This window comes from Bos taurus, chromosome 7 (genome assembly GCF_002263795.3).
Source record: "Bos taurus isolate L1 Dominette 01449 registration number 42190680 breed Hereford chromosome 7, ARS-UCD2.0, whole genome shotgun sequence".
NCBI lineage: Eukaryota > Metazoa > Chordata > Mammalia > Artiodactyla > Bovidae > Bos > Bos taurus.
Genome location: NC_037334.1, coordinates 98,000,943 through 98,025,686, shown reverse-complemented (window position 1 = coordinate 98,025,686; position 24,744 = coordinate 98,000,943). Strand labels below are relative to the sequence as shown.

Below are 24,744 nucleotides of genomic sequence, written 5' to 3'. Positions count from 1 at the left end.
ACACACACGTGTGCTTGTGTGTGTACTCACACCTTTAAAAAGGAAAGAGCAAACACTGACACCCTTTTCAGGGGCACATGCAGAGCAGATGAGAAGTTGGTCTTTAAATGCTGTCACATTAAGCCTATCCAGTGTACACAGTCAGCTCCAGCACTGAGACAACCCCACCAGCAGGAGCTAAGGTTCTCTGGGCTCCGACTCCTAAAAGAACCAGCTCACTTGGACATACTGAGCTCCCCTCTGCACAGACCCAATTTCATCTGAAGTTCTTTCTAGACCCAACAGCAATGGGTTTTCACTGCAAGGCTCCCCCGTTAAATTCTGCATCTTAGATGTGTGCGGCTATTCTTGTTATACTTAGGACAAGCTGAGCAGCTTAAGAAGTCCTGAAGTTACCGCACCCAGGAGAACACAAAATCCAAACCAGTGGAAGAGCAAGTTCTACTTGCAGTCAAAACAAATAAAGACGAAACGGGTAAGGTAGCAGCTTCATTGTTCGACACTGTAGGTATGACTCTTTTTACATGCCACATTCCGCAGGGGCAGAAACTGTTTGGTTAGCATTAATTGAAGCCAACAACCAAAAAAAAAAAAAATACCAACCATCCAATGTTTCCTGCTTGCCCCTTCCTCTCAAAATGTTGACTCAAAGAAAATTTAACAGGGCAGAGAGAGACATTTGGAAATGTGACAGAAAAACAAGTTCTAACGCTCAGCTGTGTATCAGACTTGGCTGGGCGCCTCTGGTTCAAACTATGGAGGACGGTGGGTTTGTTTTAAAGTAGCAAAGGCCCAGAGCACTCGGAGGGAATTCTGGCTGGCTCAGTCAGGCGCTGGGTTACTGTCACTTACACAGGGGGGATTCGGAAGGTCCTTTTCACCCTTCCAAACCACGTCTGGGACGGAGACACTGGCACACGCAGAGATTCGAAATGTAAAACTGACAAGGTATACAGAGACAAATTTTATACATTTTTAGACAGTTTTCACTGACCACCTTATGTATTTCTTCCTTCCAGGGAACAGAGAGAAGACAGAGGCCTACCTACCCAGAGTACATGCAATCTGTACGGACAAAATGAAGGCAGATCTTGTTCAAGTATGGCCTAAAGAATAAGCCAGATAGGCCTGTTTTCATCCCACAAAATGATCATTCACATTAAGGGTACATTATGAAGCTAAGAATGTCGCCCCCTTTTCTTCTGCTTCCTTTGCCCAAATATAATCACCCCCAGGCAGTCTGCTGAAAACTATATGAAGCGAAGGTGAAAGTTTCTGGGCCTAAGACCTTACAATCCAGTACAAACCAGAGCTATGCAGGAAGCAGAAAAGCGCCAACAGGAATACCACCACCTGGAACAACTGTAGCTGGTGTCTGTTCTTCTAGAAACTCTTCTTTTAATATTGTCTCTACAATAAAGAAATTCAGGGAGGATAAGGATTATCCAAGACATGCTTTTATGAGTCTTAAAGATGAGACAGAACCCTGAAAAATCAACTTAACTAAGAACTGGTGATTCTGATGCTCAACTACCCTAGCAAGCTTTTGGGTATTAAAAACAACTACCTTTCAACAACAGCAACCAGGATTCCAGACCCTGCTAGGGTATTTCAGAGGAGTGAGGAAATGTGGGTGTAGGTGAGGGACCACCTTGACGGTGGGATGTGAAAAGGGAGACGGTACCAAGTCCTGGGAGCGAGAACACTGACCAGCGACAGTGGCCGGTGGGCAGGGTTATGTCCAAGGTACAGCCGCCCATCTCTCAGGCCCAGCCTCCTGGTCCTGACCCCCGGAGGCAACTTGCAGCACTTGGAACCAGCCTATAGCATGGGCCCCCAGTGTTCTGAAAAGAAACCCTAAAAACGGCTTTCCCCTACCCCCCGACACAAACCCCACAATTCTCCATGACATGAAGGCAGCAAAGTTTAGTTATGAGCTTAGACTAAGGCAGAGACTACATTCACCTCGGCATCTCCCAGACACGATAGGCCCGTCAATGCTTGAGGTTTCCAATGCAACACTAAACAGTACATTTTATCCGACAAATGAACACAGTATACTGCGCAGGGAGCTATACAACTGCAAACTTCTTTCCCATCTGTTCTACAATATATCTCAACAATATAGCTCAATAGATCTTGCAACTTTTTGTAATTTTTAAGACATTTCTGCAAAACAAGGAGGACCAGGATGAGATGCAAAACTTAAAGATGGCAAGAGTTATCTGTATTAACAGATAATCATAACAAAGAACAATCTCAGATTTTAAGGGTTAGTTACAATGAATCTGCAAGGCAACTTGTGTGCTCCCGGAAGGAATCTATATTCTCAAAGAATAGTGTATTGCCTCTGTAACAGTGTTGCATGCAAGGACAGTGTCCCTGTATTCAAAACCTAATTCTGTACACAAGAGGATGAGGCATCTTCCTTAGTGGACAAAAATAAGAATGATCACCACTGTGCAGCTCACAGAGTCTCCATAAAGATACTAAAAACATAACTGGTTACAAAAACTTAGCTACAAAAAAAATCCACTAGGCTTAGGGTCAAAAGAGGACAGATTCCCAAAGCCTGATCCAGAGATATGCCTAAAAAAAAAAAAAAAGATCCTTGGAAGGCTTTGCAACAGAGGCACATCTGGCTCTGACTTTATAACCAACAGAGAATGACCCAGAACATTGGTTTACATGCCCACATTCTCCTGCTGAACAACAGGGCATGCTAAGGGGCATCAAAAGCAGGAGAGGACCCAACTCGTGCTCCAGGACCCTACAAGAGAAGGACATTTTATCACCAGGGAACACTGTGGGCAGCCAGCGAGAATGGAGCCCAGGAACTCAAGACTTCTTGTATCTCCAGTATCATCAGCCAGTGGTGATTTCCAGGAAAATCTCTCAGCAAGTAGCCACAGCTCCAGAAGTACAGATATTTATGGACTTTGAAAGACAGGCTCTCTTCTCATGCTTTGGATAGGCACAGAGCCCTGCTGCCCATGGGTTACCACAGCGGGTGGCCTGGGGCAGCGGCAAGGACGTACGAAGCACCTGAGTGTCCACTCGCCTGGCTTGGTTAAGCACAAGGAACACACCTCCTCCCCAAAACCAAACTGCCTGAAGGTAAACCACCTTCTCTCATTAACAGATGCAGTATAGAAGGGTCTGAAGATCTATAAAGGACTGGCTGTCATCTCAATATCCCCTCCTACTTGCAATGTTGTTTCCTTGACTTTGAAGAATAGGATAAGCAAGCTAGAATGTTGAAGAAAGGATATGATTACATTGAAAGGAAAGGTTTGAAAGACAAAGCAAAAGTACACAAGTTATTTGTATAAAATAATTGTTAAAAGTACTGCCACTGTTTGGTGGTTTAGTTGCTTAGTCATGTCCGACTCTTGCGACCCCATGGACTGTAGCTCGTCAGGCTCCTCTGTCCATGGGATTCTCTAGGCAAGAACACTGGAATAGGTTGCCATTTCCTTCTCCAGGGGATCTTCCCGACCCAGGGATCAAACCCTGGTCTCTTGCATTGCAGGCAGATTCTCTACCAACTGAGCTACAAGGAAAGACCCTTGTTTAGATGTGTAATAAATGCATCCTTGAAATTTTAGGGAAACCATTTTAAATGCACCTGAGAGATTGGAGATTTTCATACATGCTACTAGGACTCCATTTGGGAAGGGCAAAATCTTTTTATGAAATAATTCACACCAAAATTGCCTTCTGCAATCATGGCATATGCAATTCCTTCTTAGATCCACATAAACAGGGATACATAGTTACACAACATGAAGCTGAGACTGAGGGGTGGGCAAAGAGAACGTGGAAGACAAGGTACGCTGCCCAGCACCCTCCACGGATGATCTGCTTGTTTATCTGTGTGAGGATCAGGAGAGAAGACAGCACTGTATCCCCCTGGAGCCCCAAACACATAAACAGTGCTCCTTCCCACAGAACCAACCCTGCCCGTTCTCAGCCCATCCCCTCTCTCATATCTTTTCTGCAGAGCATTTGCAGGTCTGAAGCTGCCCGCCTCTTGTAGACAAAGATGGGGAAGGTGGCCCAGAGTGGACAAGCATCTTAGCAGAGATGTGTGCAGGTGTGCCAAGGAGCCCTGGCAGCCCCCGGGGTGGGGAGGGGGGGGAAAACAGCCCTGGTGTCCCCTTTAGGAACGCATCGAGCTAGCCAGGTGGCCAAGCACACAGACTCTGGGGAAGGGAGGGAACCAGACAGGCTGGCGCAGGGCACAGCCCGGAGCCTTGGCCCTGAGAAGGTGTACCTGTGCACAGCTGGGAAGGGGGAGAGGACGTGGACCAGGGGAGATGAGACCACACCATCAAGCACTGCAGGCCTGGTGAAGAAAGGCTTAGCTAGCAGGAGGAGAAGTGGACGACAGAGGATGAGATGGCTGGGTGGCATCCCCGACTCAATGGACATGAGTTTGAGTAGACTCCAGGAGTGGGTGATGGACAGGGAGGCCTGGTGTGCTGTGGTCCGTGGGGTTGCAAAGAGTCAGACATGACTGAGTAACTGAACTGAACTGAACTGACCAGAGATGACTTCGTTTTCTTTCCCTCTGTTGTTTAGATTTCTTTCCCCCCTAAGCTTTGTCTTTCTGTGATGAGGGAAACCTGGGTGTTCAGGGGGCAGGCAGAGCTCACAAAGGCAGCCTTGAAGATGATGGCCTGCTCAGGAAGCCCACGGTCCCAGGACTGAGTTGCCTGAGCCAAATACCTGAGTCCAGTGCTTTACTTTTGTGCTGAGGATGGTGGAATGAATGGCTGTTTAGACACAATAGTTTCAGCATCGCATTTTTTTCATGGTGTGTGTGTGTGTGTTAGCCACTCAATCATGTCCGAGTCTATGGGACCCCATAGACAGTAACCCACCAGGTTTCTCTGTCCATGGGATTCTCCAGGCGTGAGTACTGGAGTGGATTGTTTTCACTGCTTAGAAATTTTTAAAAAAGTTTTATTTTGGTCCTGAGTACAGCAGAAGGAATTGCAGTGCAAGATTTTAGGTCTTTGTTTGGCTTCACCAGCAGAGGCCATACCAACACGGAGACAGGCCCTCAAACAGTAATCTTCACACGCTTTTGGGCGGCTTTGGAGAGAGTTACAAAAAGAGAAAAGAAAAAAAAAAAAAAAAAAAAACAAGCACTGGAGGTCATGAAGCCATAGAGTAATTTGTTGCTGAACAGCATGGTCACCAGATGTGGGGGGAATACTTTCCCATAGGGCAATTAAAGACCAAACATTCTCATTGTCTGCTTGAATTTATGTTAAAAGATAGATAACTTTTCCCTCCTTTCTAGAAAGGGTAAAACCTTTGATCCTCACCAAAGTGAGGGAGAAAACAAATTGTACTTACGTTATTTGCTAAAAACTATGATAGGTTCAACCACAACTGAAATAGAATGATCTAAAGTACTTCAATGTCAACTGTCGCATTCATATACTATGCGTACTCATAAGGCAACCAGCTGTCCCCAGATATTTTCAACACGATCAGTAAAAAGTACATTTTTGAAAGGCTGAACACCAAATAGAAGTGACATGTGACTGGATAGAAGGCTTGGAAAATAAAACTCTGGGCTTGTGAAAGAAACAATATAGCTGACCCCTGAACAACAGGGGAGTTAGTTGCAATGACCCCTGGGCAGTTGAAAATCCACATATAACGTTATAGCTAACCCTCTGTATACAGGGTTCTGTACCCGATTCACCCAAGCAGGGATCACGTAGTACTGTAGCATTTACTACTGAAAAAAATCCACATATGTGGACTGGCTGGGTTCAAACCCACGTTGTCCAAGGGTCAACTGTAAATTTTCCCATGCACACAGCACTTATGAATCTCAAAAGTATCGTGTGAAAGCTACCCTTCCAAGCCCTCAATTATCTGCAAAATTGATGATTTTCTGCATTTTCAATGGAATTGCCTTCTTGAATTTTCAGTGCCATGTCTTTTCAAAAACTATTACCAGGTTTTATGCCCTTTGAGTCTGCAATGATGAATTGTTGCTCATTGCTTACCTTATGACTTTGCAGCTATCAACTTTATAACATATAGCAAATACATATTGTAATATAGAGACAGGAAAAATTATCTACTTGCAAAATCCAGAGGAAGAAAAGTTTATTTGAGACATAAGGTTTGGAAAGGCAACCTTGGGTTTTATTGGGAATTGAAGTGTAAATAGTTTTAAGTTCCCCTAAGATGTCTAGACCAATGTATAGTCTCCCTTGTTCAGGGTGATGACTTCTAATCTTAGATTTGTGACACCCCAGGGTGTCTCCATACAGTCTCTGGAAGTGTGCTAAAATTCCCTCCACAAAATGCCAAGTTAAATAATTTAAATTCACTTAAAAAACTATGCTACATATGTTTGGAGGCAAGGCCTGGAATCAAGAGAACAGTCCTTAAGTATTATAAAAGCGTGCTAGCTGTCAATTACATTTTAATCTAACCCAACTGATGAAAAGCTACAATAAACAAAATGAAATGATACAAAATAAGAAAACCTGTATGTGCGATTTTATAGTTGGAGAAGACAGCCAAGGAGCTGGTTCCTTGTTGTTACACTTTTTTTAACACTAGAAACATTTGAGAAAATTTGTTTATGGGTCTTCCTTGCTATCTGCAGGCCTTCTCCAGATGCCCAGAGTGGGGGGTGGTCATCTCCAGCTGTGAGGCCTCTCATTGTGGTGGCTTCTCTTGCTGGGGGACACGGGCTCTAGAGCTCTGACTCAGTAGATATGGTGCATGAGCTTAGTAGTCTGGAGGCATGTGGGATCTTCCTGGACCAGGGACTGAGCCCGTGTCCCGTGCACTGGCAGGTGGGTTCTTCTTCACCACTGAGCCACCAGGGAAGCCCCTGGGACACCACTTCTGTGGAAAACCCTTTTGGACCTCTTTGTTTACTAACGCCTGAATCAGTTTGGCCTGACAACTGGAAACCCAGTCACAGCTCCTCGCCACCTGTTTGCACTAAGACTCTGGTGCCTTAATGCTGGCTTTGAGGCTCCCTCATCAGTATCAGTTTCTTTAAAATGAACAAACACCAACCACAGACAATGGCAGCTAGACCCGGTAAGCTTAATTTTGTCAGTTTTCCCCTCTGGTTGACTTAAATTTTATCCTGAGGTTACAGAGAATTAGGTATTACTGCTCTGCAAAATCCACTTCTTAACTTCCCTGGTCACCACATTTTACTATAGCTTCCAAGTTTCCAATAAGGTTTCCTGATGAGTCGCTCTCTTAGGTTTCACGGCGTTCTTTGTTCAGAACACCCACTGCAGTCATCTGATAAATCTGAACGTGGATTTCTTCAAGAGCCACACACATCTGCACTCAAAAATGACATCACTGGAAAAAAAGAACTTTTTTTTTTCATTAAACAGGCCTGCCTTTTCCCTAGAGAACCCAACTTCACTGTTTCCTTTTTATTTTTCATATCATTGCCTATTTAAACTTAGACCTACAAGAATTCCAGTGAGAAAATTTTTTACCAAGTAACTTTCATTTAATCCTTTATCCACCTTCTGTGCCGAGCTGGCCAACAGAAGTTCCAGTCGTCTGAAGAATCAAACATCTGAAAGTTACAGAAGGAAAGAAGAAGGAAAAGAAAAGTACACTTGCCTTATTTGTCGCAGTAGCACTAGATCCAGGGACCACGGGCACGTTCGTCACTTGAACTGAAAGATAATTATTGTCTATGAGTGGCCAAGCACCTTCCACTTTGCATGTCTGGAAGTGATCCTTGAAAGTTCTAAGGTGAGGGTCTCCGAACAAGCCACAGAAAAGGTAATTGGGAGGGTTCTGGTCCCCGCCCCTGTGTTCTCTGGCTCCCGCGTGGCTGTGATAGTTACAAGGGTCATGGGTCACTTCTGGGTTGGTAGATGATGTGGGTCCATCCTTGGAACAGTTTCTCTGGCTCATGAGGTCGCTGATACCCAGCACAGCAGAATGGTACACTAGGTTACCACGGCAGGCTTTGGAAGTCCGCTGGGTGCAGCCAGCATAGGCGCGCAGAGCCTTGCAGAACTCAGAGTCAAAGCCATCGACGGCGGAGTTCAGGTGTGAGGTCAGGGACACAAAGTCCGTGGTGCATTTCTGGATTCGACACTGGGCTGGCTGCTGGCAGTCACCTAGGAGAAAGACGATTAAGACCAAATGTTTTTAAAAGGCTTCACAACTTTCTGAGCTGCATGAGAAAAGGACATTCTCCCCTGGGAACTGTTTGTTCTATTTCCTATACTCCTATTTTAAGAAGGCCTTCAGAAATAGGGTTGCATTGTGGCTTCTTGGTCTCTCACAAAGTAAGCCACGGGAAGAACCACTGCATGCAGCTGGTTAACTTAACAACTAAAGCGCGGGCCACTGCGAGTGAACAGGAGTTTAGTCAGGTGTTCTTAGGCTAAACTACAAGGGAACAATAAAGGAAATATTTTATCAACTTTGCTCTTGTTTACAGATTTTGAGAAAGATCCCTTTGCTCTAAGGCCAAGTCAAAGATGTGAACTTTGTTTTGATTTTGAAAACTGCATAAGTAATTTGCTTTGAAAAGCACAGTCTGTACACAAAATCATGAGTAAAGCCTGCACACTTCAGGGAGGGGAAACTCCTAAATTATAGCGTGATTAGTTAAAACACCTTTACCTGATTCTACTCTAGTACAGGGCAAGAATATCAGGAAAAAATCCAGGTACTAAGTTATTCTGTCTTTCTTGAGAAATATTTACCAACAAATTGCATATAGATTAACACACATAATCCCTTGGTTTCTACAAAGTGTAAATGATCATTTAAAAAAATAGAGTGACTGATTTGACCAAGCTAGGTATTCACTATCCCATAACATCAATCCCCCAGGATTCTAGCTCCTCAACAGTTCACAGTAAAAGTATGCTAACTCAAAATGTACACAACACTGACAGGTGATCCCACCAACTATGTTTTTTTCTAGAAACAGAACCAGAGACAGAATTCTTTGAGTATATATAAAACTACTTTTCCCCCTTAAATCAATGATTCACATAAACTTAATGATTTAAGCAAAGCTAACATAAAGTAATGAAAAATCACACGATTACTGCCCTACTATTTAAACAGTAAGTTTTCAAATTATGGTTTGCCCCTAGCTTTTTATACAAAAGTTTGTAAAATCTCTCAAAGCACAAAACCCACAATGAACTGCCAATACTAGGTCAGTGTGTATACTAATCAGTTTAATATTGTATTCCTTAAAAGGAGAACACCAGACACACGGAAAAGAAAAACAATTTTCTTTATTGTCCACCTCAAATTTTATAGAAATGAACTGTAACACGTTATTTGTGTTACCTGCACATTCTTTATAGGTACCTCAACTATGGAGGAGCCTCAATCTCAAGTCAGGTTCCTCATCTGAGAAATGAATAGGTTGTTCGAAAGTAAATTCTGTGATCTTTTCTAGGCATGAAATATCCGAGGGGGTGCATCAGTCAGTAGAGTATTATTAAATGTGTAATTATTCAAGATTTAGGCATAACAAAACTTCTGGATGATATCAAGATTTAGGACATTATCTGATAAAGACTTAAAACTAACTCTAATAATCATCGTAGAAAGATATTTTAGTCTTTTCAGTAGTAAACTGCTTTTAAATGAGTGAAATAGCCTGTAATCTTTGTTCCTGGCATCAGCTGGGGAAACGAGGAGTCGATGACAACCTCGTAAGGCACTCCCCCAACCATCCCTAAGTTTCCAAAACCAAAAAGGGAAAATGTAGTCAAGACTGGATATCTGACTTAACACAAGGAAAAGAGAAGATTAAAATATTTTAATATTTTGGAGCTGTGAATTTACAGCTGTTAAAGGCACTAAATAAAAATCACAGATGCATCTTTATGCATTTGGCCTCTTTCATGTTTTCTCATTCCAAAGTTGACAAAAGCAGCTCTAGTATTTATAGAATTCCTCTCTACAAAGTAGATCAAATCATCTTTCAACTGTTTTTACTCAAAAAGGCAAAAGTGGAAACAAAAAAATAAAACCAGCCAACAACCCCCAAAGTGGTATTAAAGCCATTTTACAGATGGGAAAATCAAGACAAAGGGACACTAAAGGGCTTGACCTGGCTGGACTGTAAACTGCCAGCATGAAGCCCAGGACATGTGCCTTTCCTCAAATCTCATTTTCATTCCCCCAACAAAATTTCTGATTCTCAAGACAGTACTTGATAGCTTAAAAAAAAAAAGAACACACACACACACACACACACACACACACTTCAGGAACAGCAACATCTTTTCTCTTTTTCTTTTAAAATCAGATTCATAGCAAGCAGTAAGCAAGAAAATAAATATATGAGCCAAGGCTCATTCAGTAACGAACAGCTTTTGGACAACACATAAATGACAACACAAGAACTTTCCGCTAAACTTGCAGGGCCTATTCTGTTCTTTTTATGGTCTATAAAATGTAGCCGAGCGTACACTTACTTATAATTATTTCAAATAGTCATAAAAATATCAAAAGTAAGACCAGCATGGAAATGCAGATGCAACTGTTTAGAAAGAAAAAGCAGAATCTAGACTCCCAGATTCTTTTTTGTTCCCTTCCTCCCTTCCCCACACCCTTTTTCATAGCAGGTAGGTGCTGATTCCTTTGAGAAATCTCACACAAAACACAGTTCCTTGGATTCCTTTGTTTTGGATGAGGTTTCTAACAGACTTTTTGAATAGAGACGGTGGGATGTCGGAGGGCTAACCAGAGAGAAAGTGCATGTGGGTCAGCAGTTTCAGCCCCATCACAGGCTCCTGTATATAATGACTAATTTGCAGCATACACCCAGAAATATCCAGGCTTCATGAATTTATAATGACAATGCACACTTTGCCTGTAAGAGGCGGTAAAGTAAGCCTCCTGTCAAAATGCCAAGACAATGCAGAGCAGAAGCAATTTCAAGGATGCAGCCAAGAAAACCATGAAGTATATGAGTAAGCAAGGAACTCCCATATTGGATCTCCATTCAGGAAGTGTAGAGGTTTGCTTAAGAAAAAAAAAAAAAAGAATAAAAGTATCCTTTTCATTTCCCAAGGGCAGAATTCAAAATCTGCAGCTACAGATCTATTTTTTCAAATCATACCATCTATGATGTGACCGTATTTTCATCCCAGTAAATGAAATTTACTAAAGGATTTGTCAGTCTAGAGCTCTCATGAATGATGCAGACATAAAGACCTCACCATTCAAGGCGGTTTCCGCAATGTCAGGCCTGCACGAGTGAATCTGCAGCCCAATCATCAGATTATAATAAAAGAAATGAGATATGCTGAAATGAATTAAGTGCAACGCAGAGCCATCTGGGGTGTGGAAGCAAATTATAAGGATCCGGGCATAAAACATATGGTGGCCCATCTGTAAAGAGCATGAGGTGAGGCTGGCTGCTCTGAGGAGACACAACCCCTGCATTTCAATAGCACCATTCTTCAAAGAACTCTCTCCAAAGGAGCCCTCTTTCCTAAAACCAGATTAATTGCTTCATTCCAACAATCTAGCCACAGATATCACTCACTACAGCAACTCTGGGTCGAATCTAATGGGGACTTCAGTGTGACCACATTAGGATACTGAGAGGAGTTTCACATTCCAAGTTCTTGAACTCAGGCACCTTAATTTTCTAAACCTTTAAACCAACTTCTTAGGCCTTTCAGAGGCCATCGAAGAAAGCTTCAAGGACCACATTCCAATCCTGTTACAGGACCCTATGGCAACTAAAGGAAACAACATCTAAGCAGTCAAGAGGGTCACAGTCCTGCCCACCAGCTCAATTTCCATTTCAAGAAATCTACACTTTGACATTATGGACACTTTTTTTTTTCCCACACAAAACACTCCTGAATATATTTTTTGACACGTCATAAAAAGTTTTCCACGCAACCGTGAGCAGACTGACTTTATTTTCTAAGGTTCTAAAATCACTAATTAAAAACCTTCATCATTGTAAAACTTGCTATTTACACTCTCTATTAAGACTTCAGTCTGTTTCCACAAGAGACAGTGTTAAAATGCAGCTGTTACATCACAATGCAAAGTTACGCAAAACTAAATTTAGTCGTCTGCTCAAATGTCACATTTTTTCCCCATTACTTAAAAGACCTCCCGGATTTTTAACACCGCTGGTATGACTTAATAAATAAATAAAAATTAACTCTGGCACAGTTGGGTGGCATTACAGTTCAGTATTCTCCAGATCAGAGTGTTGTGGTTGCTGTCCCACAAATACAGGACAAAAAGATCTCAAAGGATAACGTATCTAATGCTCTAGGTGCTCTCAAACTAAAAGATAGATTGTCTTTTTCAATTTGGCACTGAAAAAACTTTTTGTCTAGATATGCTGCTAGGAATGGTACTTATTTATAAAGGGCGTTCTAGATTTCCGCCCCCCCGGCTTTCTTGAGATATAACTGACATACATCATTGTGTTCATGAAAAGATATTAAAAAGAAAAACAGGCAAAACACGCAAGAAGGCTCATCGTCGCTAAGACAAAAAGATTTTTCTTCGCTAAGAACAGATTCCTCACTGCTGCTTCCACCGGGGAAGTTCCCGAAGGCAAGAGATCGGTCACACTCTCCTGGAACCCCCCAAAACACGCGGCTAGCCACAAAGCACCAAGTTTTTCCAAAGAGGGGGTGAAAGCTGAAATTAAAAGGGGCTTTCGCAAATATGAAAGTGATCCCAGTTTAAAGAAGTCTTAAGTGACTTCGAGATGAACCCCCAGGTTTTCAAACGGGTAGAATTATCTTCCCATCGGGTGCCATTTCTTCGCCTCGACGCCACCCCCAACTCCAGGGCGGCAGCAGCAACCAGGCTCCTGGTCTCCCCAGCCTAGGAGGCGGCGGCGGCGGCGGCGGAAACCTGATCCCAGCCCGACTTTCAGTAAAAACACCCATGCAGAGAGCAATAGAGCATCCGGAACGTTTGTCTCGGGAGCGCAGCCCCCCCCGCCCGCGCGCTACATCTTTGATAAGTGGCTGCGAGAGGAGAGATCCATCCACGGTCCGAGCAGAAGGCGGGGACGGCGGGCGGGCTGGCGGGAGGCAGGGCGAAAGGCCGCTCCCGTGTGCCCTGGGCGCGCCGCTCGGTTGGCGGGTGTGTTCCTGCCGCCGCGCCGCCAGCCCGGCCACAGTGCGGGTCAGGAGCTGGGGAGGCCTTTCCCGCCCCGGCCAGCGCCTTCTGCCCCCCGGGGGTGGGGGGATAGGGGAACCCAGCCCCCCGACCCTAGAGGCGGCTCCCCCACCGCCAACCCGCGCGCTTGCCCCCCATACCTGCATGAAGCAGCCCGAGGCTGAGCAGCAACAGCAGCAGCAGCGCCAGGGGCGGCGGGCCGAGCCCGGGGCGGCGGCGGGGGCGGCGGCGCGGCTCAGCCCCGGCGGCAGCGGCGGCGGAGGCTGGGGCGGCGGCGGCGCAGGAGGGCGATGCTGCTCTCAAGCCCATGCCCGTCCATGCAGCTCTCGTGGGCTCCGGCGAGGGCGGCGGCGCGGGCGCCGTGGCGGGTCCCGGGCCGGGGCGGCGGCATGGGCCGGAGGGAGCGCCCCGCTTCCTCTTCTTCTTCCTTCAGCCCCGCGTCGGACGCGGGCCGCCGCCGCCGCCGCCGCAGGAGCAGCAGAAGCGAGCCGAGCGCCGCGGGCGGAGCGCGTCGGCGGCGTCGGCCGCGGGGAGCGGAGGCATCGTGGCGGCCGGAGTCGGCGGGCGGAGGGCGGGAGGAGAGAGCGGAGGGCGGGGAAGGAAAAGACACAAAGACGGTGAGCGAGTGCGAAGCCCGGCCGGCAGCGCGCGCGCGGGGCGTCCCCGGGCCAGCGTGGGCTCGGCGGGCGCGGAAACGCACCGAACGGAGCCCCGAGCGGCGGCCCGCAGCCGCCGGCTGCCGAGATCACTCTGTGCCGCGGGGCCCCCCACGCTCGATCAATCTCAGCCCCGCACTGCCGCCCCGCCCCTCCCGATGCCCCGCCAATCCGCGCCGGCCCCGCCCCGCCACTCCCCGCCCCCTCTAGCTCCATTGGCAGGGAGGCGGGAGCTGTGGACGCAGTCGTCCACTCATAGGGCCCCAAGCGCCCGCCCCGCCCTCCGGACCCGCCCCTCCAGGCCCCCGCCCCCTGCTCCCAGCCTCCCCGGGGTTATTCGAGTTCCGCGTCCCGCCCTCCACCGGTCCGGTCGGCGGCGCTGCGGCCCAGCCTCCCTATTGCTGGTTGCGGCCTCCGCGCTCCCCTCCACCCTCTCCTGCAATGTACTATCGTCCCACGCCCAGTGGAGACGGGCGACGGCAGCTCCGTCGTTACAAAGAAGCCGGCCTTTGGCCTTTCCAAGAAGGAAAGTGATCGGGTTCAACGTCCCTCTCCGTAACGCATTTATTTAGATCACCAGCCCCCGACCCTGTCCCTGCCCTACAGCCCTGGATCCTCGGAGGAAACGGGCGCGTTTATGCCTAGCGCCCGGCGGTAGATCCCTTCGAGGCCAATCGCATTTGCTGAGCCGCGTTCTGAGCCCGCTGTGGACTTTTTTTTTTTTAAAGTAAGTTCCGTTCAGTTCAGTCGCTCAGTCGTGTCCGACTCTTTGCGACCCCGTGGACCGCAGCACGCCAGGCCTCCCTGTCAATCACCAGCTCCCGGAGTTTACTCAAACCCACGTCCATCGAGTCGGTGATGCCATCCAACCATCTCATCTTGTGTCGGCCCCTTCTTCTCCCGCCTTCAATCTTTCCCAGCATCAGGGTGTTTTCAAATGAGTCTTTTTATTTTTTTGGTAAAGCCACCGCCTTCTGAGCCGATTCGGGACTTTTGGTAAAGCCAGTCGCGTTGGAAATGCGAATGTGACCCGTGGTCCGGAACGAATCGGATGGCCTGGGAAGGTAGCCACCAGCTCCCTGGTGGAGTTCGCGGGCAGCTGGTGTTCCTGTCACTCTGACATTTTTCCCTTCCTGAAAGCAGTTGGGGAGGGGGTTCTGAGAGTAGGGGGAACGTCTACGTGTTCTGTTACACTGTAGTTAGATCCATGAGGATAGTGAGTTTTAATGCAGTGTAATTTTACACCATGATCTGTTGTTGTTCCGTGGCTTTTCCACAAATGTTCATCGTCTATTAGCAAATTAATTCAATAGCAGGTCCATTTCTACTTTTGCGATGGGATGGCTCCAAAAATGAGAGGGAAACCAATTGCTGGCGGGAAAGGAGACTTCCAGAGATACAGGAAAGCATGTTTTATGAGGTCGATGATAGGTTCCAATTTGTTATCAGCAGGTGTGAAGTGGTATCTAATCTCAAGAACGGCCTCAAAGGCCAGGAGCCACTTCATACTGTCCTGTCTTTGCCTTTCTCCAACACTCAGGTGTTCTTGCCTGGAGAATCCCCTGGACAGAAGAGCCTGGCGGAGCTACAGTCCGTAGGGTCGCAAAGAGTCCGACACGACTGAGCGATTTGGCACAGCACCGCAGCACCGCAAACGGCAGTGGGCTGTCATTTTAAATGAACTTATATCCAAGTCGCAGTCTGCAACTCTACCTGCTACATTACTCAGAATCCCTAATTTAGGAATTTTCGTATCAACCACGGACATGTTAGTATTCCACATGTTAAAAAGTGCCAGTCAACGGACCAGGATAATTGAGGGCAAACCTTCCATCACTCCAGCTTCCTCATTACACACGTTCTGAATTATACAAACCACTAGCTCCCTAATGAAGGATGCCTATCTATTTTTACTGCAACTTTTCATTACTTACTTATTACATACTATGATGACTCAAGTGGTAAACATACCTTTCACTGCCCACGATATAACCCAAGTCTTGTGTGTATCCATGATATGCTTAATAGTAGCTTCAGAGTTGCCTGGAGAAATGACTTTTGGGGGGGAGTTATGTGATATGATTTTTAGGTGATACTGTGAAGTAAATACTGTTAAGCCCCAAATTGATTTTCTTGCAATTACTACATATTACTAATGAAATGAAGTCAATGAAACCCTGGTAAACCTCTTTTTCAAAGTAATCAAATGTAAACAGCATCTTTCAAAGCATTTTGCTAACAGACTAATGTTTCCTCTTCCTTAACCCAAGATTTAATTCGACTCCTATGAAAGAAGAATCCCACTTTATTGACCATACTTTAAAACATATAACCAAGAGTTAAGGATCAAATTCAGGAGTTTTTTCACTCCTGATTTTCTATAATTTTCCTCCCTTTCCTCTTCTCCCTCCTATATCTTGTTCCTTAAGTACATGGTTGCTCTAGATTTTACCAACAGAGGGCACCCCCGAGTCATTGCACGTCCTAGCGTCCTGAAATGGAACTATTGTTCTTTAGAGGAAAAACTTCATTTCTTTTGAGGTGCTTTATTGCTCCTCTGTTGTAAACATTTGACAAGCCCAAGATTTATACGCCTAAGAATTCATTTTTTAATTGCTGCATAAGTGTTCAGTATGCTAGAGGAAAATGTTAATTTTCACAATTAAACCGCAAGGTGGTTCTTATTTTCAGGACATTAGGTTAGTTGACACATTCGCCGGGTACATGCGGACTGTTAACAAGATCCGAAGTCAGCTTGGGAAGCAAGAGCGTGGTGAATGGTCAATTATAGCGTACCTACTTCCCCAGCTAGTATGCCGCAAGTTAAGGAGTCTTTTAAGACTCTACGAAGAAAAATCTGGAGAGGGAGCTAGAACATAAACATAAAATCGATGACTTACAAAAGTTTTATATTTTAATAAAAAATAAAACCGTGACGTGACAGCTTGCACAATTCAAACAAATCCACCCCGTTTCTTGCCCCTTGTATTCTTCCTTCCTTCCTTTTTATTTTCAGGAAGAAAAGAGGAAACCAGAACAGTACAATTAGGGGACACAGGAAAGCATCTCATAGTATGAACGTGCCAAATGAGTAGAAATAAAACACACGCCAGCAACATTAATGGATTCTAAACAGACGTGGTTTCTTTTCGGGAACCTTTACATGATGTCTAAACTGTTCCCCTGTTAATATACAGAATCTCCATTTCCAGAAATCTACCAGGACCCTCTTCTAACAGACCACCCCGGGACAGAGGAGCCAGGAATCGGACCCAGGGCTGCGATGTGTGCCACCCATTTTAGAGGAAAGGTTCCCCACTGTTCCCCAGCAAAGCCGGGGAGAAGAAGCCCGGAGTCCTACAGCCCGGCGGCTAGCGGCTTGTGTATCGTACTTACATCATTCTTAACCCTTCCGCTCCTGGAGGGGGCTTGGCGGGATCGGGGGACCCCTGAGCTCCGGAACACGCAGCACCTGGGTGTGACAGAGGATTTCCAGGGCCGGGGGTAAGAGCTGCGCCCCCGGAAGGAGAGGGCCCAGGGCGTGCGTGGGGCTCATCACCCGCTCGAACCCGACTGGCCCCCGCGATCCCTGCGGGCTCAGCCGCGGCTCGCGCTGCTCAGAGCGGCAGGTGCAAAAAGCATTTGGGAGTCGCTTGCCAGCGCGCGGAGGTAATGCGCTTCCTGTCCATTTATCTCAGGAAACCAGCGCAGCCTTCCCTTCCAAACAGAATTAACCTCTCATTAGCCAGCCACTCATTCCCGAGCAGGCCTTAAAAGCTTTACCAGCCCGCTAATGTATTTAAGGCTTTTCTTCCAGGCAAACGCAGCCGTTGCCGCGTCTGCCATCAGCCCCTGGTGGCGGGGAGGTGAGGGGAGGGGGGTTCCTCTGGGCTCCCCCGGGAGCCAACCGCTTACCTTCTCCCTTCCTCCCCCCCGGCTTCAAGTCAGGGAAACTCTGGCCAACCCAGATCCCCAGACTGTAATCACGGGCAGACCCGACACCGCTGAACCGACTTGCTGCGGGAAACAGCCCCAACAAGTCCCCACTGATATCGCGAGCGCCCGTCGCATCAAAGCCTCCAGCTCTGTGAGCCTCACGGAACCAGCGGGGGTACACGGGAAGGAACTTCGACGGCCAGCTGGGCCCGGGTCGCGGGTGCTGACTCCCCTTTTGGGGCGCCAGCCCCGTTCTCAGCACTGAGCAAGGTTGGGGGTGGGGTGGGGGGGCAGTTTCGCCGGGATCTGGCGGATCCAGCCGACGCCGGGAGTGGGGAATCCAGTGCGGTTCTAGGTCTGCACGTGGCAAGAAGGGGCCTTTGCAGAGCTGGGCTTTTCTCACCCTGGCTCCCCGCCGCCCCGAGGCGGGCAGATTTATACCACACAGGTGGACGGAGACCTAAACAAAACAGTCCCGGTCGCTGCCTGCCGCTCGCCATCCCCCCAACCCCGGCCCTCTGGCCCACCACAAACTTCAACAAAATAAACAACTCACCACAGGCATTCCCTTGTCTGCAGCACGACGCTTGCCAGCTGGGAAAATAAGCCGCAAGCCACGCGGCCGGGGCGCTGAGCGAGGCAGCGCGGCGCCCGATTCTCTTTCCCCGGTGGGGGCGGCGGGAACCAGGGGGCTCCAGGGGGGCTCCGCCCCGGGATAGGGTTGGGGGCTCGCCCTCCCGGTTCCCCGACTGTGAGAGAGCGCCCGGTGAGGCGCTGCGCCCTTGCTGCCGCCGCGATCTCTCCGGCTCCCTAGGGGAGGCGGGCGGGAGGCAAAAAGCCCTTAGCTGCGTTCTCGCTTTCTCCAAGCTGCTGTCTCTTTCCTTTCGTTATCAAAGACCAAATCTAGGGGGTCTCCACCCCACCCCTCCACGTCTCCCCCTGCCGGCGCGCACCGGATCTGTGCAGTGCGGCAGCTGAGGGGCGCGCAGCGGCGGGCCAGGACCCCCAGCCTCCAGGTTTGCTCGCCCGCGTTCCCCTCACCCCTCGGGCCGGCACAAAGAGCCTTTCACTCGGCCAAAGCCACCCTCCTCGCCGGCTGCATTGCATTTTGCACCAACCCGCACCAACCTATTCCCGGTCGGTGGCTGTGCCAGCTGTCGCCAGGGCAGGGCGGCTGGGAACGTGGGCACGTGGTTCCTACTCTGCGCTTTGCCGCACAGACGCGGATGCCCAGCTTTCCACCCCTTTCTCTCGCTGCCCACCAGCGGCGTCTAAATGCCTTCCTCCCTTTCCATACACGACCTCTGAGTGTCTTCCTAATACGTCTAAACTAGGCGGGGGGGGGGGGGGGGGGGCAGTATTGGTCCTCTGGAGTTCCGCTGAAATAAGGAATCCAGCCATTTGTCCCGTCCCTCTAAAAGGGGTTTGAGTTTATAGCTTAAGACAAACCTAGGACAACGATTTGGGAATCACGAGGGGAGAGAGGGGATTCGCTGGTAGCACAGTTGGTAAAGAATCTGTCTGCAATGCAGGAGGCCTGGATCCGATCCCTGGGTTGGGAAGATTCCGGTGGAGAAGGAAATGGCAACCCACTCCAGTATTCTTGGCCTGGAGAATCCCATGGACAGAGGAGCATAGCGGGCTACAGTCCATGGGGGCTCAAAGAGTCGGACACGACTTAGCGACTAAACCACCACCACCACCAGGGGAGAGAGACACCTAAGACACAGGCGAGGAAGTGTGTTAGTTATAAAGAACAAGCCCAAGCGCACGCAATGCTCAAGGGAAGACAGTCCCTTGGGTAAGAGCAGAAGGCGGGATGGGGGGCTGGGGGCTAGAGGGAAGGGACTAGCTGACTTTCCAAAGTTGAAAATAAGCATCACTGTTATTCAGCAGTAGCTATGATTACTCTGTGCGATCAAGGCCTGAGACAAGCAGGCTGCGTCTCCTCGTTTGGGCAAATAGTCCAGCGTCTTGACCTAGGCACTTCACTTTTTGTCTCCTTAGAAGTTTCTCCGACCCTCTCTAGCTTTTCTTCGCCTTCTGCTGTTTCCTCTCTGGTGCTGCTCCGTCTGTCGCTAGAGGCAGCATAGAGCAGGGCAAAGAGGGCGGGGTGGGAATCCAGGTAGCGGGGTCCTTTAGGGACTTTCTGAAGAGGAGTCAGGCAACTGATGTCTTTGGCTCCTGGGTCACTATGGAGAAAGGGTGGGTTAGGGGCAGTGGCCGGGTTCCTTCTGGTTCTGAAATCCTATGATGAGACACGCCCCCTGGCACCCTCTCTGTAGGTTCCTTTTCCCCTTTTAAAGCATTTATCCACTTGGCTTTATCTTCTCCAAGTGCCAATCAAATTGGAAAAAAAAGAAAACCAAAAACTGGGGATGTTTCATGATAAACGTAAGATATATTGGAAAATGCTCTTTTTGCTACTGAGAATTAAAAAAAAATAATAACCCTCAGCTCCTGGTCCATAGAAACAAGGAATTTTAATGTCCTCACTTTGAAAAGCCACTCCAACAATCAGTAGAGCAGAGCTTTGATTTAAAACCTAAAGGCAAGCCTCCTGTGTTTTTCTTTTCCCTTCCACCAACACAAAGACAAGCTGCAACATAAAATAATGATGAACAAGAGTTCAAAGCAAGCCCAGGGAGCCAGCCCAGAGGACTTCTGCAATGCAGCCGGAGTCCTTCACCACAGCCCCTGCTAAAGCTGGCTTTGGACAGCACATAAATAGTAGGCAGGAGCTGCCAGAACCCCTTTCCCTTCACCCCTTCCCATAAATATTGGTCAGTGGAACCTGTATGCTAACTTGTCAGCTATCATGTAAATGCATTAATCAAATCAATACACTAAACTTTCCCTTTTCCTCATGGGAAAGCCCAATAGCTTCCCTGGTGGCTCAGAGGGTTAAGTGTCTGCCTGCAATGTGGGAGACCAGGGTTCGATCCCTGGGTCAGGAAGATCCCCTGGAGGAGGAAATGGCAACCCTCTCCAGTATTCTTAGCCTGGAGAATCCCATGGATGGAGGAGCCTGGTACAGGCTACAGTCCCTGGGTTGCAAAGAGTCGGACACACCTGAGAGATTTCACTTTCACTTTCTTTCATAATTCTTTCCAGAATTTTTGATTCACTACTCACTTTGGAATCTTTAGCCTTATTTCTCCCTCTGGAAAAACCTGACTGTTTTCTGTTAATCTTTTCTGAAACCAAGACAATAAAAGGTGAAATTTTATAATGAAGTATTAATTTTTAAACCATAAATCTCTTGCTTCTTCGGCTTCAACAAAAGAATTTTAGAACTGCTTAGCTTTCACACCAATGCACACTTAAAAATTATATATTGAAGAGAATTCTTAAGTATACTTTCATTGGGAAATATAAGTTATTGTTTAAATAATAGTGATGGAGGAACATTTTGAGCTTGTCTAATTCTGTTCATTTCTATCTGTCACACTACCATCATGACTGTCCCATTCATATATGCTAAAAATGGTTATATTTCTAATTAAATACCACACGGTAGGTTTCATTAGTAAAAGAACATGACTTATTTCCCATCCACCCCCACCCCCCAATTTTTTTTTTTTTTTTGGACTGGCGATTCGTTTCATATATGATATTATACATGTTTCAATGCCATTCTCCCAAATCTTACTCAATGCTCCATAACTTTTTTCTCTTATTTCATTTTAATCTCTTTTTCCTCATACCAGCCAGAATAAACCAAAGATGGGAATAGAAAAGAGACAGAAAAATAGCTTTCAGTGTTTGACTTAGTGTTTCTATATTGACTGCAAAGAAACCTTCTAATGACTCAATGTGCATTTGTACCAGCCTCTGAATTTCCACTTACACGTGCTAGAACTTCAGCATTTAAAATGTTCAGCTAATGTACACATTCAGCTCTCCAGCTGTCAAATTCATAGTTTGTTTACGTTTGATATTCCTAAGTTTTTCCTTTTGCAAATTGAAAGAGTAACCTCAATGATCAAGCACCAAATGAATCCAGTTTTCAGATTCTCTTGTTTTCCTTTCCTTTCTTTAAAAGGCTGCGCTGGTCTTTGTTGCTGCACACCGGCTTGCTCTAGTCGCAGTGAGTGGGGGCTACTCTTTGTCTTGCCCTTTGCAGACTTCTCACTGAAGTGGCTGCTTCTGTCCTGGGGCATGGGCTCTAGGCCCAGCAGGCTCAGGAGCTGTGGCCCAAGGGCTTTGTTGCTCTGAGTCATGTGGGATCTCCCCGGACCAGGGGTTGAACACATGTCCTTTGCATTGGCAAGTGGATTCGTAGCCACGGGACCACCAGAGAAGTCCTGTTTCCCTTTGCTTGCATGTGCTGTTGTAATTCTTCTCTAGTTTCAGATTAATGCTCAGATCTATTTACTCATAAAGTTTGAGAATTATTGTTATTGCTAATAAATCATGCTATTTTAAATATTAATAACACCAGTAATAAGATTGGTAAGGAACAGAATATTTATATAGTAATGCTGGGAGAAAATGCTACTTTTTATGAGTGATTAATAAAAATATTTTACTTAGTTAAATGTTACTGAAGTTTCTCAAGATCTTTTTTACTTTACAGGATCAATGTTTAAATTGAGTGACATCATAAAGGATCTAAGACCTACTTCTACTTGTAAAAGGGTGAGCATTTGCTTTGCTTTTATCCCCTCCATACAAAGATGTAAGAAAACTGTTCTGAGCCATCAGTTCACATGATGGTTGAGGTAAAGAATTCTGGTAAATTAGAAATTTTAAAATAAAACCCCTGAACACACAGCTAATGAGCAAAGAAAATTTAAAAAGAAAAAAATCCTTCAGAAGGTGAAAACTATTACAGTTTATCAGCAAGCCTGATTTTCTGGAGAAATCCTGCAATTCTAAAGTATTCCTACAGGATTTCCCTGGTGGTTCAGTGACTAAGGCCCTGAACTTTCAGAGCAGGGAGTGTGGGTTCAATCCCTGGTTGAGGAACTAACACCCTACATACTGCAAGGAGTGAGCAAAAAAACCCCAAATAAACAGTTTGAAGAGTAATCTAATTAAAAAAATAGAAGTATTCTCACATATGTACACAATCAAGTAGATATATAAATGCATATTGAGTTAATAAAGTTAATATTCTTGACAACATATGTGATAAGAAAGTAGACAATGATCTCCTTTAAGTGCTAAGAAAAGATGCTACAATTTTTTGCGGACTTGCTATTAGAAAAGCTCTTATCATGCATCTTTCAGCCGTTCAGCCCAGTGTAAGACAGTAGAACAAGGAACACGGACTGACCTTCTCTTTATTGTATTTATAAATGTTTTTCAATTGTACTCATTATAAACGCATGCACATTAAATTTTCTAGATTTCCTAATCTATCTTTTAAATTGTTTTTAAAATTTTATGCAATTTTAAAGGTTATTTTCCACTTAGAATTATTATAAAGTCTTGGCTATAGTCCTCATATTGTACAGCCTTTCTTACACCCAGCAGTTTGTACCTCCTACTCCCTTACCTCTGTGTTGCTCCTTCTCCCTCAACCCCACTGGTAACCACAAGTTTGATCTCTATATCTGTGAGTCTGCTTCTTTTTTGTTCTATGCTTGATTTCATCTTTCTTTGTCTGACTTGATTTCACGTAGCATAATGCCTTCCAAGTTCATCTCAGTTCAATTCAGTCTCTCAGTCGTGTCTGACTCTTTGCGACCCCATGGACCGCAGCATGCCAGGCCTTCCTGTCTATCAACAACTCCTGGAGTTTACCTAAACTCAAGTCCATTGAGTCGATGATGCCAGCCAACCATCTCATCCTCTGTCGTCCCCTTCTCCTCCTGCCTTCAATCTTTCCCAGCATCAGGGTCTTTTCAAATGAGTCAGAACTTCGCATCAGGTGGCCAAAGTGTTGGAATTTCAGCTTCAACATCAGTCCTTCCAGTGAACACCCGGGACTGATCTCCTTTAGGATGGACTGGCTGGATCTCCTTGCAGTCCAAGGGACTCTCAAGAGTCTTCTATGCTGCTGCAAATAGCAACACTGTGTTCTTGTTTATGGCTTTGAGTGGTACTTTGCTGTATGTATATTTGTATCTTCTCTATCCATTCATCTATTGAGGGACACATGTTGTTTCTTTATCTTAGCTATTGCAAATAATGCTGCTATGAACTTGGGGTATATGTTTTTGTTTTTTTTTTAATTTGTGTGTGTGTGTGTGTGTTTTTCTGGACATATATTCAGCAGTGGAATTACTGGGTCAGATGGTAGTTCTGTTTTTAGTTTTTTGAGAAAACTCCATCAGTGCCTGCACCAGTTTACATTCCTACCAACAGTGTACGAAGATTTTCTTTTCTCTATACCCTTGTCAATATTCATTATTTGTGTTCTTTTTGATGACAGCCTTTCTGGCTGGTGTGAAGTGATATCTCATTGTGGTTTTGATTTGGGTTTCTCTGATGATTAGTGATGTTGAACACCTTTTCATGTGTTTATTGGCCATCTGTGTTTCCTCTGTCAAAAATATGTTTGGTTCTTCTGCCTATTTTAATTTTTTTTTTAAATGTTGAGTTGTATGAGCTGTTTATATATTTTGGATATTACCCCCATCAGTCATATCACTGGTAAACATTTCCCCCCAAGCAGTAGGTTTTCTTTTTGTTTTGTTGACAAATTTCCTTTGCTGTGCAAAAGTTTTTAGGCTTAATTAGATCCCACTTATTTTATTATTGCTGTTTAGTCTCTAAGTCATGTCTGACTCTTTGTGACCCCATGAACTCTAGCTTGTCACTCCTCTGTCCATGGGATTTCCCAGGCAAGAATACTGGAGTGGGTTGCCATTTCCTGGACCCACTTGTTTGTTGTAATTAAATCTTAAGAGGCAACATATACATCCCCCAAATATTCACTTTCTTTTACATTACATTTGCTCTGTAAAAGGTAAAGCTCAAGAAATTGTAAAATAATCTTTTTAGAGAGGTAAAAAATTGTGAAGTTACT

The 24,744-nt window shown here is 46.1% G+C and overlaps 1 protein-coding gene across 1 annotated transcript in view; it reads right to left on the bottom strand.

The window, feature by feature from the left end:
* The window catches only part of RGMB (repulsive guidance molecule BMP co-receptor b), a 28,958-nt gene extending 9,936 nt beyond the window's left edge, over positions 1-19,022 (bottom strand). Inside the window, exons 1-5 of the mRNA XM_024995333.2 lie at positions 18,894-19,022; positions 18,322-18,575; positions 17,226-17,301; positions 13,314-13,600; positions 7,639-8,147 (exon numbers count right to left, since the gene is read on the bottom strand). Coding sequence (XP_024851101.1) covers positions 7,639-8,147; positions 13,314-13,600; positions 17,226-17,230 — 801 coding nt within the window. The 5' untranslated portion in view covers positions 17,231-17,301; positions 18,322-18,575; positions 18,894-19,022. The remainder of the gene's footprint in view (positions 1-7,638; positions 8,148-13,313; positions 13,601-17,225; positions 17,302-18,321; positions 18,576-18,893) is intronic.
* Positions 19,023-24,744: the final 5,722 nt, after the last annotated feature.